The 12,925-nt window shown below is 39.5% G+C and overlaps 1 protein-coding gene across 3 annotated transcripts in view; it reads left to right on the top strand.

Annotated features, from left to right (window-relative positions):
• MICAL2 (microtubule associated monooxygenase, calponin and LIM domain containing 2) overlaps nt 1-12,925 on the top strand; it is a 154,807-nt gene that overhangs the window by 83,257 nt on the left and 58,625 nt on the right. For 2 of the 3 annotated variants that reach the window (XM_081198117.1, XM_081198116.1), the window contains 3 exons: nt 38-224; nt 956-1,044; nt 1,722-1,821. In XM_081198117.1, the coding sequence (XP_081054243.1) occupies nt 38-224; nt 956-1,044; nt 1,722-1,821 (376 nt within the window). Of the gene's footprint in view, nt 1-37; nt 225-955; nt 1,045-1,721; nt 1,822-6,310; nt 6,364-8,225; nt 8,462-12,925 lie in introns of those variants that run through there. The other variant, XM_081198118.1, reaches the window with a different exon arrangement.

The raw sequence follows: 12,925 nt of genomic DNA, 5'->3' as shown, positions 1-12,925 counted from the left end.
TACAAATCTTACAAACGCTTGTTAATATTATTTGCAGGGTTCTTTGAAGAAAGTATTTCCACAGTCAGTAGGTGGGAGCGACATTTGCTGTTTCTGTCAAAAAAGGGTGTATGTCATGGAGCGCCTGAGTGCAGAAGGCCGCTTTTTCCACCGAGAATGCTTCAGATGTGCCATATGTGCTACAACTCTCCGCCTAGCAACGTATGCCTTTGATGCAGAAGAAGGTAATTAGGAAGTGGAATAGGATAGTTAGGATTTCTGCTGTGTAATATGCAACTGGCATATTTCAGCCTCTTCTTGCTCACAAATGCTAGAATCAACCAGATAGTGAAGGCGGTTCTCACCTGGAATTGAGAGGTGTCAAAAATCCGATGTTTTCCAAATTGTGGGTTTTTTTGCTGCCTTATTCTTGCAGATGACGTCTAGTGTAAATGACATCCTTGACCTATGCCAGTATGACAGAGATCTGGTTCACATGATTTCTCTCCCCACCCCCCACCCTGCCACCCTAGAAATAGGTGGGGAGCGATCACATAAACCACAACACTTCACTATGAAAACTTTGCTGCGGTGCATAAAGAAAGCACTAAGGCTTAAATTTCGATTGAAGCAAAAATTCAGCCAGAATGCCTTATATAGCATGAATGTGCCCTGTTCTACAGATAAACAGGTTAAGCTGCAGAAGCTTGCTTGGTCATCCTCTGTTTATTGTGTGAGATAAAACTGACAGGGGAGTTAAAGAAATAACGTTAATAGAAATTAAGCAGGTACAAGATAGAAAGCACACTTTTCTTCAGAGGATATAAAGACATTCTCCCTGAAGCCCAAATCGAGAAAGATGCAGTGTATGCACCGCACCTGTGGCTTCTGTCACTGTTCATTTCCAAATGGAATTAAGTGATTAGTAGAGAGAGAAAGCAAACAATGTCATTCCTCCTGTCCTTGTGTTTTCCAGGTAAATTTTACTGCAAGCTTCATTTTGCACAGTGTAAAACAAATAACAAGCACAGAAAAAGAAGAGTTATGGTAAAGAATCATGAAAAGGTATGTGTGATGGTCCAGAGTTTGTGTAGTTCCACTGATCTGCCAAAGCCTGGCAGTGAGTGGACAAGGCATGCTAAGAATTATAAATTCCATCTCAATGAAAGTGATAAGCATAAGTCATGCAGTTCAAGTGTCTTGTGGAACCCAAGTGATCTGATCCTTTTATGTACCAGGCAGTCACTTTGTAGAGGACACTGTTCTGGAGGTGTGGGTATATGATTTGTGGTAGTCCAAAGCTTGTTGCTTCATATTTTAATTTATTTGCTTCTAGATATTCTGGCTACTGCTGGAATTGTTATATGGTTATGGTATATTGAAGCATGCCCAAACTTACAGTTTGGCACACATTTTATGGGTGTTCATGTGGGAGGTGCCGCAGGAGGATGGCCATTTTGGAAACTGGCTTCTGCAGACTTGTGTCAACCTGCGCACGATGTCTGCTCAACTTTTTTTTTCCATTCCAAACCATGTCTTCCATATAATCCAAGTGGAAATTGCTGTTACCGACTTCCATTGGAAAGTCATTACTACTATGGGAACAATGTCCTCCTTAAGTTTGCAGCAATGTTAGCTACCTGCTAGGTTTCCATTTGTTTTCTAGCTGTTCCTTGAAAGAAACTTTCTTACGTTTGGGGAGATGATGATGGCACAATGTTAAGCTGAGTGTCTCTTTAAAGGAGGAAGCAAAACCGTGGCGGCAAGAAGAGCCCATGTCTCCAGAAACCAGCCCAGAAAATGCTTTTGCTGCAGGCGGCAGCTCAGAAGACCGGTCCCCAGGTATCCTGCCTTCATTCTTTAGGAAAACGCTAAGCTGGCCTCTTAAGGTGACAAGGGATCTGCTTGACCTTCCAAGACGCCTCTCTAACTGGATGCATGGTTTCCTGCACGCTGCCAGACTTCATTTCAGGGACAATGCATACAACTATACCTACTTGTATGAACTCCTAAGCTTCAATATGCCATTCCTTTTTGTGCTTCAGGAGTTACTTGGCCATATTTACCGGGAAGCGGAGCTGTCCTATGAGAACATGCTTGAACTGGTGAAAAAATTCTTCAGGGTTTAAAGTTCTTCTGAATCTTTTTTTTTTTTTTTTTGGTCGTGCCTTTCAGATTTCCAAAACTAACAGCCTTCTCTGATTACATGTGTACGCACAAGCAAAGATATTTCAATTTAGTATGTGCTTTAAATGAGCCCAAAGCTCTACTTGATAACCATGGTGCAATTCTTTAGATCATTTCAAATTTATTTTGGATCACGAAGGTCAGTGTCCAGACACATTTCCAAACCATGGAAAATATATGAAGGATTTTTTATAGGTTAAAAAAAAAAACTGGTCCTATTTCCAGTTATGACCAGATATTCCTCTGAGTTTACATTTTATTATCCTTATTTTAAAGACTGTGAAAGACGGTCCTTTCAGACATTTCTAGGCCAACAGCAAAAGCTGTCTGTCTTTTTGAAAACTGAATATGGCACATACTTCATTTCCTTCCTTGCCCCTCTTGCTTTAACTCTTCTATGGGGCTGCGAATTTGTTCACATGTGTAGATTTTTTTTAAGTGAAAAAATATGTATTACTAGCCCATATATTTTCATTGACTTCTCTTTGGTATACTCTGTAAACACTGGGCATTTCCTGTTATTTTTATGAATAAATTCAAAGAGCAAATGTTAGACATTAGTTAATTACAATCAGTTCAGAGAAAAGTATAACACTTGCCTATATTTATTTCTCCAAATTGTGAGGTATGTCATAGTATATACCATGAGAGATGACTTATAGCTAATATTGATGAGGCATATCTTTTGTGTTTATAAGCCCCCTTCCTTCCCCCCCATGCCCCTGACAATTTTAGATATGTTAGAATTATTAATATGTGAAATTAATACACATTTGAGAGATTCTGGTATTCACTTCATGATACACTTACAAAATGTTTTCAAGCTTTAGCAAAACCCAAAGAACTTAGGATGCAACTCTGGGAGATTTGAATGAGGACTGGGTGCCAACATGCACTCAGAGTTATCCCCGTTGGTTCAAATAGTCACATACTTTTAAAGCCATACTTGACTAAAACAAGATTTTGAATCTGTTTTGCCATTATGACGGTTTACAGAAGATATGTGTTGTATACACTTAAGCACATAACTACTTGGTACTTACGATCCAAGAACAATATCTTTTTACCAGGGTTTATTACAACTTGCCACTCTGAGGTCATTGTAGCACAGTGGTAGAATTCATGTTTTGCATACAGAATGTCCTGGTTCAATCCTCTGGCATCTACAGCTGGCTAAGACGGAAATCTTCCTGAACCACTAGAGAGACATTATGTAGGCAATACTGAACCAGATAGGTCAATGATCTAACTTGGCAATAAACAACTTCCTATGGTTGACCTTTCTCTGTGTACCCGCTGTGTTGCGATCTTACACTTCTGCTGCTTCAGAGACAAGGTTGTGCTAAGAAATTAATATTATAAACACTTTGCAACATTTATTTCTAAGTAGAGTTTAGCATGGCAAGTGTATACAGTGAGGTTTCTGACACTCTTGTTGACCACTTGACAATATTTTGATGAGCTCATTACTTTCTAATGCAGTTTGATGCAATGTGGGAAACGGCTGTAAAAAAGAAATAAAGTTCCACTGCATGATTGCAAGGCCTTGTAGGTGCTTGACATCCTGCAGATAACAGCTGCTAGTTTTTTTAAAAAAACAGCAACCATTTTGGTTTTCATTGACAGAAAGATAGATTGTATTTATGTGGATTATCAATTGCCTGAGTTTTATTTGCATTGGGGAATGACAAAAATGGATGGATACCTACTTGCCATTAAATATATACATTTGCCTTCATGAAAAACCCTGATTTTATACTTGCATAGAACCATGCATCACTTTAAATTTCATGCTTTCTTAAAAGAGCCACTTGGTACATTGTATTGATGGGTTCCTCCCCCCTTATCTTCCATTCCATTTTACACCTCAATCCTAATCAGACTATGATGGAAGAAGGTCCCATTTGTGGAGTGAAACTTTTAAGGTTTAATACAAAGCACACTTAACTTGAAAATATGTAAGCTCAGTTTAAAATGAATTGGGAAGTAAAGAAGTTTCGGGATGCAGTCATTCTTATTTATAGTGCAGTCCTTTACATGTCTCTTTTGAAGTAAGCCTCGCTGAATTCAATGGGGCTTTTCTCCCAGGTAAGTGGTTATAGGATTGCGCACTTAGCCTTTGATTCTTACTGCACTGCCATTAAGGATTTGTTTACGGGCAAGAATTTGTGTAGGCCTGTTGGGTTTGGAAGGAAATGGTTGTATTTAGTTTTGTCACTTGCTCCTTTTAGTTAAAAAGTGAGCTATTTGGCACACAGAGTAGCCACAGAAAGTCTCTTTAAAACTCATGCACATGCTGTTTTCCGGCTTGAGGCCAGCCATTCCAATTCATTCACTGCTGTGTGCAGCACTCGGCATTTTGTGTGTCACCACAAACACTCAGGGAGAGAAAACGTCATGATTTTCAGTTGTTTCCTATGCACCCAAACATTTGTCAATCACCTTTACAGCAACATCAAGATGCAGAAGTAATTGGAAGCCCAAGTACCTAGCACTTCCTGGTTTCATTACATCTCAAGTGTCTGAGCAGTCTCTGAGCTTAAAGAAAATAAGGGGGTGGAATTGCTTCAATCTGCAAATCGTAATACTTTTTGAAAAAGACAACGCTACCTGTTCAGTTGTGAGGTCATTAATATCCTTAATGTTGATTAAAGTGTAGATCAACCTTTAAGATCCCTTGACAACTGTTCATGTAAGGCAGGATTCTTACTCTTACTCTTAAATTTATTACCCACCCTTCACCTACAGGTCCCAGACTGGGTTACAAGAATGTTAAAATTCAGAAGTAAAAACCCCCGTTAAAATATTATGTTCATGAGACTAGGGTGAATCCTGAAAACACAGATCTCTGGTGTCAAAGGCCAGTGCAAAGAAGTGTGTCTTGAGTATATGGTGCCCTCCAGATGTTGTGGATTACATTTGCCATATCCAACCATTGGCCATTCTGGCTGGGGGGGGGGGAGGTATGGGAGTTGTAGTTCACAACAGGAACAGGGAAGTTACAGGGAACCAGGCAGAGAGCCTTCTCGGTAGTGGCGCTCACCCTGTGGAATGCCCTCCCATGAGATGTCAAGGAGATAAATAGCTATAAGACATCTGAAGTTTTTAATGTTTGATGTTTTATTATGCTTTTATATTTGTTTGAAGCCTCCTAGATTGGCTGGGGCAACCCAGTCAGGTGCACAGGGTAGAAATAATAAAATTATTATTATTATCTGGAGGGTACCACATAATCTACCCAAATTCAACTCTATGCAATTAATGAAAATTAATGGTGTTGTGTTTTTTAAAGCATGCACCCTGAGAATAGTGTTGTAGTAGGAACTGTAATATATGATTTTCAGCATATATTGATATAATATATGATTTTCATGATTTTCAGCATAATGGGTTGCTGTAAAGAGCAGAAAGGGTTGAGAATTAAACCTAAGATTAGCAACATCTCAAGCAAATCAGATTTTGACAAGAGTGTACCATATAACTGCTTAGTTATACGTACAGTAACTTGCACTAGTATTTTAAAACTATCAATGAACTTGGAAGGGGTCTCACATTGGTGGTAGACAATTCTGCCTCATTATCCATTCACTTTTGGTCATAAAAAACTTGGATAATCAAAATTTCTGGGTCATGCACTTCAGCACTTCAGGAGGCCACAGTTTTCTTGGTGCAGTGTTTGGCATTGTGATGATCACATGTCCACCCAAACCCATGTGGTGTTTGATCACTTTGGTGCTTCATCAGTCAGCTGCATATTAACCTAGAAGCAATGCAGCTTTGAAGATGTGTTTGGAAAACAAAGGGGGTTCCATATGTGGTCAATGTGTGTCCAAAGTCTTGCTCAGATAAATTGAGTCATGTTTACTTTATGTCAAGGTGATGGTTCAGAGTCACACTCATTTTCAAAAAGAGATTTGAAACAACAGAGGGTCTTCTGTAACTGCGATATATTTGATACTTGAAATGTAGCTGATAATGGTTGTTAAATATTCTTCTTTTTATCAATGAAGGCAGGCAATTTCATTTCGGCATACTTTTCTCTACTTTGCAATGTTAGATTGTGTCTAGCAATCTTTTCTTTCAAAGGCTTTATTGTTAGCTAGTTTTGACTATCTTCTTTCCCAATCTCTTACCTTGTCTTTAGTTCATTTCAACATTCCAGTGCTACATCCTCTCATTGGCTGAACCATTTCTGCTGTAAGATGATTGTACTGTTTTGCTATCATTTTTCGAGTGTTGTGACTAATCCCTAATATTTTCTGCCAATGTTACAAAGGCCATTTGAAGTAGTTTGTGTGCTAACTAAAAGAGAAGTTTCTGCGTTATCATTTAACCTGCCTTGTAGTTGACAATTTGGTAAAAAACCATACGGTATATTTTTATCCCTTTCCCCGGAATTTCTCTCATCTATCTGCATGTATGTTGGGTGGATTTTTTTTTTTTAAGTTTCATAAATTGACTCATAAATAGGTTTTATTAAAGCTATTTTCTATTTGCAGTAGAAAAAGATTGTGCAAGGAAGGGTTTGTGTCTGCTTGGATCTCACTAAACTATAGTTCTAACTATAGTAAATACTAGAAGAGAATAGTGAATTATATTCTAGCTGTACAGACTACTTTTAAAGGCTCAGAACCAAAAGTAATTTAGATGTGTGTAGGTATTAAATGTATTCATTTGATAAGCAAGTAAGACATTTCAGAGTCCTAAGTGTTTCGAAACAAAACCTTAAAATGTGAATCCTTAATTGTTTCTAACATCAAACTGCAAATGCAAGGTTACCTGTAATATCTGTAAGCCACCTTGAGTCCCATCATAGAAGAAGGCAGGCTATAAATAAATCTTAAAAGTAAGAAGATTGTTGCTGTATCACCAGGATAATGTTACTATATGTGTTATGCTGATTCATCTGTTGAAATATACCATTCAAAGCACTTCCATGCTAATGCAGTACAGGCGATGACCATTTAGTGTGAGGGTTCTATCCCTGGCCCCCACACGTGTCAGTGGAGCAGATATAAATGCGCCCCGGCCCATTTTGCCATGCCCCCCTTCTGCCCCCGTTCTTCCCTCTTCCAGGTCCAAAAGGACTCACGTGTTGGGCGTCATTTGGATGTGCCTGAAATGGCCGTCATGTGTATGTATTTTTCTTAGGGTGCACCCATGCCATTGACTTTGCTGCCTGGTTAAACTTCTATGATTAGCCAAGTGTAGCTTTGCAAATAGCAAGAACTTACCAGCCATGTCTTAGACATGCTAAGAATTTGGCCAAGCAAGATAATGGCTGCTAAAACTCCTATGTCAAGAAAGGAGATGGAGGAGAACTTTCACTCTTCACTGACCTCACCGACTTGCTTATAGCAAAGGCAGTGCCCAGCCATCAGTGTCTTGAGGTGAGATAGTTCTGTCAGAGAAGCTCCACCCAATTCCAGATCTACACATGATAAACTTGTTGTTGTGTTGTCATTAGCACCTATGGGACAATGCCTGTGACATCATTTAGACACTTGAGCATGTAGCCATTTTTTAAGATTGGAAAAAATGCAGGGTTTGCCATTTCTGACAATAATGTGCTGATACTCCAATATTTTTCTCAAAATACTACGTTCTTCCTCTGTCCTATGCTGGACCATACAATTCTTTTGAGTCGTTCTTAGAAAGGGCATTTCCCCCCCCCCCAACAGGAAAGCTTTCTCTTGCATAATCACGTTACTATTGCAGGAAAGCAACTACTTGTACAGTAGGACTAAGGGAGATGCTTCTCCTGTTCAGAAAAAAATGATATATCTAGTACTTAAGTAGTAGATTCTGCTCTTAAACTATCCAAAGCACTGGGGGGGGGGGGGAAATTCACTTAGAGAACTGATGGATCTTGTTTTCTAAATTTCATTTCTCACCACCACCCAAATGAAAGGTTGTGAAAGAGTATCTGCATTTCTTAACAGCATGATTCTTGTTTGCTGTGACTAACTTAAACTCCTTGCATGTTTCATCAGTGGGATTTCTGATGGCAAAGTCTCTATCTCTGTTTCTTGCTATACTTTATTCTTTTTCTGTTGCAGAGCCTTCATTTCTTAAACAATGCCAATGAGGATTCTGTCCCTCTTCTACTCATTTCAGACTTTTGATTTATTCAATTTTTTTGCCTCTGAAACTTAACTGAACATTTTTATTAGGGTGTTTTCTTTCTTTTTTTCTAAAATAAATAAAACTATCACATGGAAATTTGTATTTTGCACACGGTGAATGTTTAACTTTTTAGACTGGCTGTAAACAAATAAATGTAGTTCTCTATAAACATGATTGTTTCCTTTCTTCCTTTGAAAACAAACTCTGCTCTGATGAGGTACCGTTTCAAACTCTGCCGCTGTTTGGGTTCTCATATGATAGAAATCATGCTCTACTTTGTATTTTCCTACTTCATGGTTCGGGGTTTGAGGCACTTGGTGCCCTCTAGATGTTTTTGGACTCAAAACTCCCATCAGCCCCCGCCAGCAAGACATGCGGTTGTGGTTGATGGGAGTTGGAGTTCAACATCCATGCTGTAGCTCAAAGGCATTTAAAATGTTGCCGAATGGTAACATTTTAGAATGCGGCTCAAAAACCTAGAAGCTGCAAACCTTCATTAAGCACAAAACATGCTCACTTGCCTTTTGCAGTTCATCCTCTGGGTCTTGAGAACATCTTTATTGCTGCATTTTCATTTTGTTTTGTGGAAGCACATCTTTCTCTCTCTAATCGGGGTGAAATATCGTTTCAAATGACACCATTTTAATCTGTTTGGAAACAAGCCCCCAGTGCTCATTGTGAACCCAAGATAGAAAGAACTTGATCAGTCTTAGCCGTGGTTACGGTGAGTACTGATGTAATACTAAACTGTGGTTACGGACAGTGGGAGAAAATATGTGTAGTGGAATGAAATATAGGCTCCAGAAGGGAACACTTGAAAAGAGTACCCTGTGGACATAGTCCAGTCTCTACTGTTGGTAGATCACTTGGAACACCAGGGAGTGTTTGTACTCTGCCAAGAAGAAACAAGGCCCATCTCCCTTTCATCTGACCACAAAACCTTCTCCATCCTAGCAGACCAATGCCTAGCACCTGGACATTGCTCTGTGCTGCTGGGAATATCCCCTGGAGATGTGCCTACTTTTACAGAGAAATGAAGGTGTCAACATTCCTAAATTGTGAATTGCCTTGGTGCTACGGAGGGAATATATTTGGCTGCAGATGGTGGATACAAAGATACTGTTCACTGGTCTGAATTGTGCTGGAAATCTTGCTCCAAGTTTGCTTCCTCTTGGCCTAACTCGAGTCCCAGTTTAGGGGCTCAGAGATACTACACCATGCTGGTTTCTGTGGGCCAGTTTCTCCACAACTACATCAGTTACCATTGGGGGGGGGGGGCAAATGGAACTGAGCAGCCTCAGCTGCCCTTCTGAGATCAGGCAGCACCTTAACTTTACTTCTAAAACTTTCCTGTTTAGACAAGCCTACCCAGATATTTAGAAAGTTGAGCTTATTTTAAACCGCTGTAGTATTTTAACTTTTTGTATGTTTTAGAGCAGGGTTGTAAACTTTTCTTGGTTTTACTGCTTTATCTTTTGTAAAAACTGCTTTTTAACAAAGAAGCGGTGTATAAATTTTATGAAATGAATGAATAAATCTCTGAAGTGATACTTGGGAGGGGCAGAGAAATCATGCTGGAAGGAGCTGCACTTTTCTCTGAGGCTGTTCCCCTCTCAAGCAGTTGGTTAATTTCAGCAGGAGGAAGGGGAGTAAATTCCTTTTGGGTTCTCCCTTTCGGATTAGTCTACTCTTTTAAAAGCAGGGTTTTGCCAAGTATTTCTGCTATAAGGCAGTGGCAGACAACCCATGACTCCAGATGCTGCTGGACTCCAGTTCCCATTAAATCCAGGCAACATGGTCAATGGTCAGATATAAAGGGAGTTTTGTTATTTGGTTTCTAATCTAAGGAAGTTGGATCCTGGTCTTCAGTCAAACAGGCTCCCAGGGTGGCTTATGGATCACTTTAAAAAAGAAAAGACAGTTGTACTCTAGCAGCATCTAGATCAGGCATAGGCAAACTCGGTCCTCCAGATGTTTTGGGACTACAAGTCCCATCATCCCTAGCTAACAGGACCAGTGGTCAGAGATGATGGGAGTTGTAGTCCCAAAACATCTGGAGGGCCGAGTTTGCCTATGCCTGATCTAGATAACCCAAGGTTCTCCACTGCTGCAAAGGTGTCAGTAATAAATCCCACCCTTTCCTCAGGGCTCTCCTTGTTGGTTCCAATCCCTGATATGCAAATGATTCATACCCTATTATCTTTTTGTGTAGTTCCCCAATCAATCCCTACTGACAGTCTACTCGCTCCCAAACCACTTATTGAAATCAGCTGTGCTAGAGCAAGAAGCAATTGAACATCTGGATGACTTTATCAAAGTTATAATTCATAAGCCCTGACTAGACCACACTGTAGATAACTCTTGTATACATTGGATTTCTTTCCATAACTATTTTCTCCCCCTTTCCCTTGTCCGTGAAACACTCCACCCTAAACCTTTGCTTACATAAACATAGAAGCTCTTGGACAGTTGGAAGTGAACTTGGAGAATTTGGGAGGTATATGCATTTTGCCTTTATAAATAACCACAAGCACTTTCAGCAGGAACCAGCCTTATTACTGTTCCACCTTCAAATGCCTCAATGTCTTCTTTATTATTACATTCCTTTTTCTGTCTTTTGATCCCAAGGAGCCCCAAGGTGACTTTAAGAGTTCAGAAGTAACAATAAAGCTGTATTGAGAATTAATACACCACCACTTCTCGGCGCACAATAATAAACTATAGCTATGTGTGCCTTGGTATTGAAGTTAAGCACCGTATCTTATTCTTTCACACAGGCTATCTGCTCAGTATTACTTGAAAAACTTGCCATCTCCCTCTTGTCTCTTAAATTGCTTTCCAAACAGAACTTTGAGTGCCCAAGCGTTTTATGCTTGGTTCTCATATTTCATGTGTTTTTAATACAAGATTTCCCAGAGTTTCTTTTAATTTAATCACAAATCGCATGGAGCAGCTTTTAAGGGCCTTTACAGTGGTGCCTCGCAAGACAAAATTAATTCGTTCCGCGAGTTTTGTCGTCTTGCGATTTTTTTCGTCTTGCGAAGCACGGTGTCGGGAAAGTTTTGGAAAAGCTTCAAAAATCACCAAAGTCTTTAAAAACCTCAAAAAAGGCTACCACACCACGTTCTATGAGTTGCTCCTCGAAGTCAAGTCGCAACTGTATTAACGGTGTTAAGAAAAAGGAAACAAACTTGCAAGACATTTCCATCTTGCGAAGCAAGCCCATAGGGAAAATCGTCTTGCGAAGCAACTCAAAAAACCAAAAACCCTTTCATCTAGCGAGTTTTTTGTCTTGTGAGGCATTCGTCTTGCGAGGTACCACTGTATTTCAGTTCTCCATAAATTTCTGGTGCTCTTCCTGTTAATATCTTTGGTGCCCTCTGAGGTCTGGGTGGCCACTTTAGTCCTCTTTTCTTTCTTTTTTTACTGATCCATTTCCTTCCTGCCAAAGGGCCACATGAATTATGCATAAAATTTGCATATGCTGATATATGTATATGCATGCATTCAAATTTTAAGATAATCACTATAAGCTATTACTATAATTAAGCAGAAATGCAATATACTTCACCATAGTATGTTGTCATGCCCCACTGCTTTTGAGATTTCTAAGGCATTTGGCTGATCACAACTACACACCGAGTGTACTGGACTAGACAGCTGCTGCCGAAGACCACAAGCAGAGTGCAAGGCAGAAGTTGAATCTGGTGCCACAGTAGTGAACCACCCATTTGGCCCCAGATTTGCTATTGCAACAAAACAGCATTGTCTCAGTTTCTTGGAAGGAAGCTTACTCACACTAGCTTGCCTTCTGAGTATGGCAGAGGCAGAGTGTCGGAGCCTCAAAACACTAAAACACTCATTTAATTCCACCTGCCTAACAGAAGGCGAGCCAGTTCATTTCCCATCCAAATTAATCCTCTAATAAATATACTTTGATTCATCCATGAATGGTATCAAATTAAATTACAAATAAATATCTCGCCCAGATCAGTTAATCTTCAATTAATTCACCCACAACTAATTTTCTGCGCAAGTTCTGCTCCAAATCTATTCCTCTTCACTTAATTTTGCTATTTGTTGTTCAGGTATTTCCCTAAAGTAAAAGCCTTCCCAGATCACCAAAAAGCAATTTGTTGTTTTTTAAAAAGAATTCTTTGTGTTAGAGAAGAAAAAGATCCAAGCTCTTACAGCAGCATTGTACAGAGAACAAGAATAGTGGCTTAAGCAAAAGTTTCCTCAGTGATGCTTTGAGACAGAAGCCATGTTCAGTTAATTATCTACAAAGTAGTATTGTTATAAGTTCAACACATCTGTTGGTTCTTGCATGTGTGCCTACTACCTATGTGGTCCTCTAAAACTTGCCTTCTATAGTGGTGCTTGCTATACTATATAATAATAATAATAATAATAATAATAATAATAATAATAGTAATATTTTTATACCCCACTCATCTAGCTGGGTTTCCCCAGCCACTCTGGGCGGCTCCCAACAGAATATTATAAACACGATAAAAGATCAGACATTAAAAACTTCCCTAAACAGGGTTGCCTTCAGATGTCTTCTAAAACTCAGATACAGTGGTACCTCGCGTTAAGTACTTAATTCGTTCTGGAGGCCCGTACTTAACCT

This window comes from Podarcis bocagei, assembly GCF_964188305.1.
Source record: "Podarcis bocagei genome assembly, chromosome: 1".
Lineage (NCBI taxonomy): Eukaryota > Metazoa > Chordata > Lepidosauria > Squamata > Lacertidae > Podarcis > Podarcis bocagei.
This window is presented reverse-complemented; position numbering and strand designations above follow the sequence as displayed.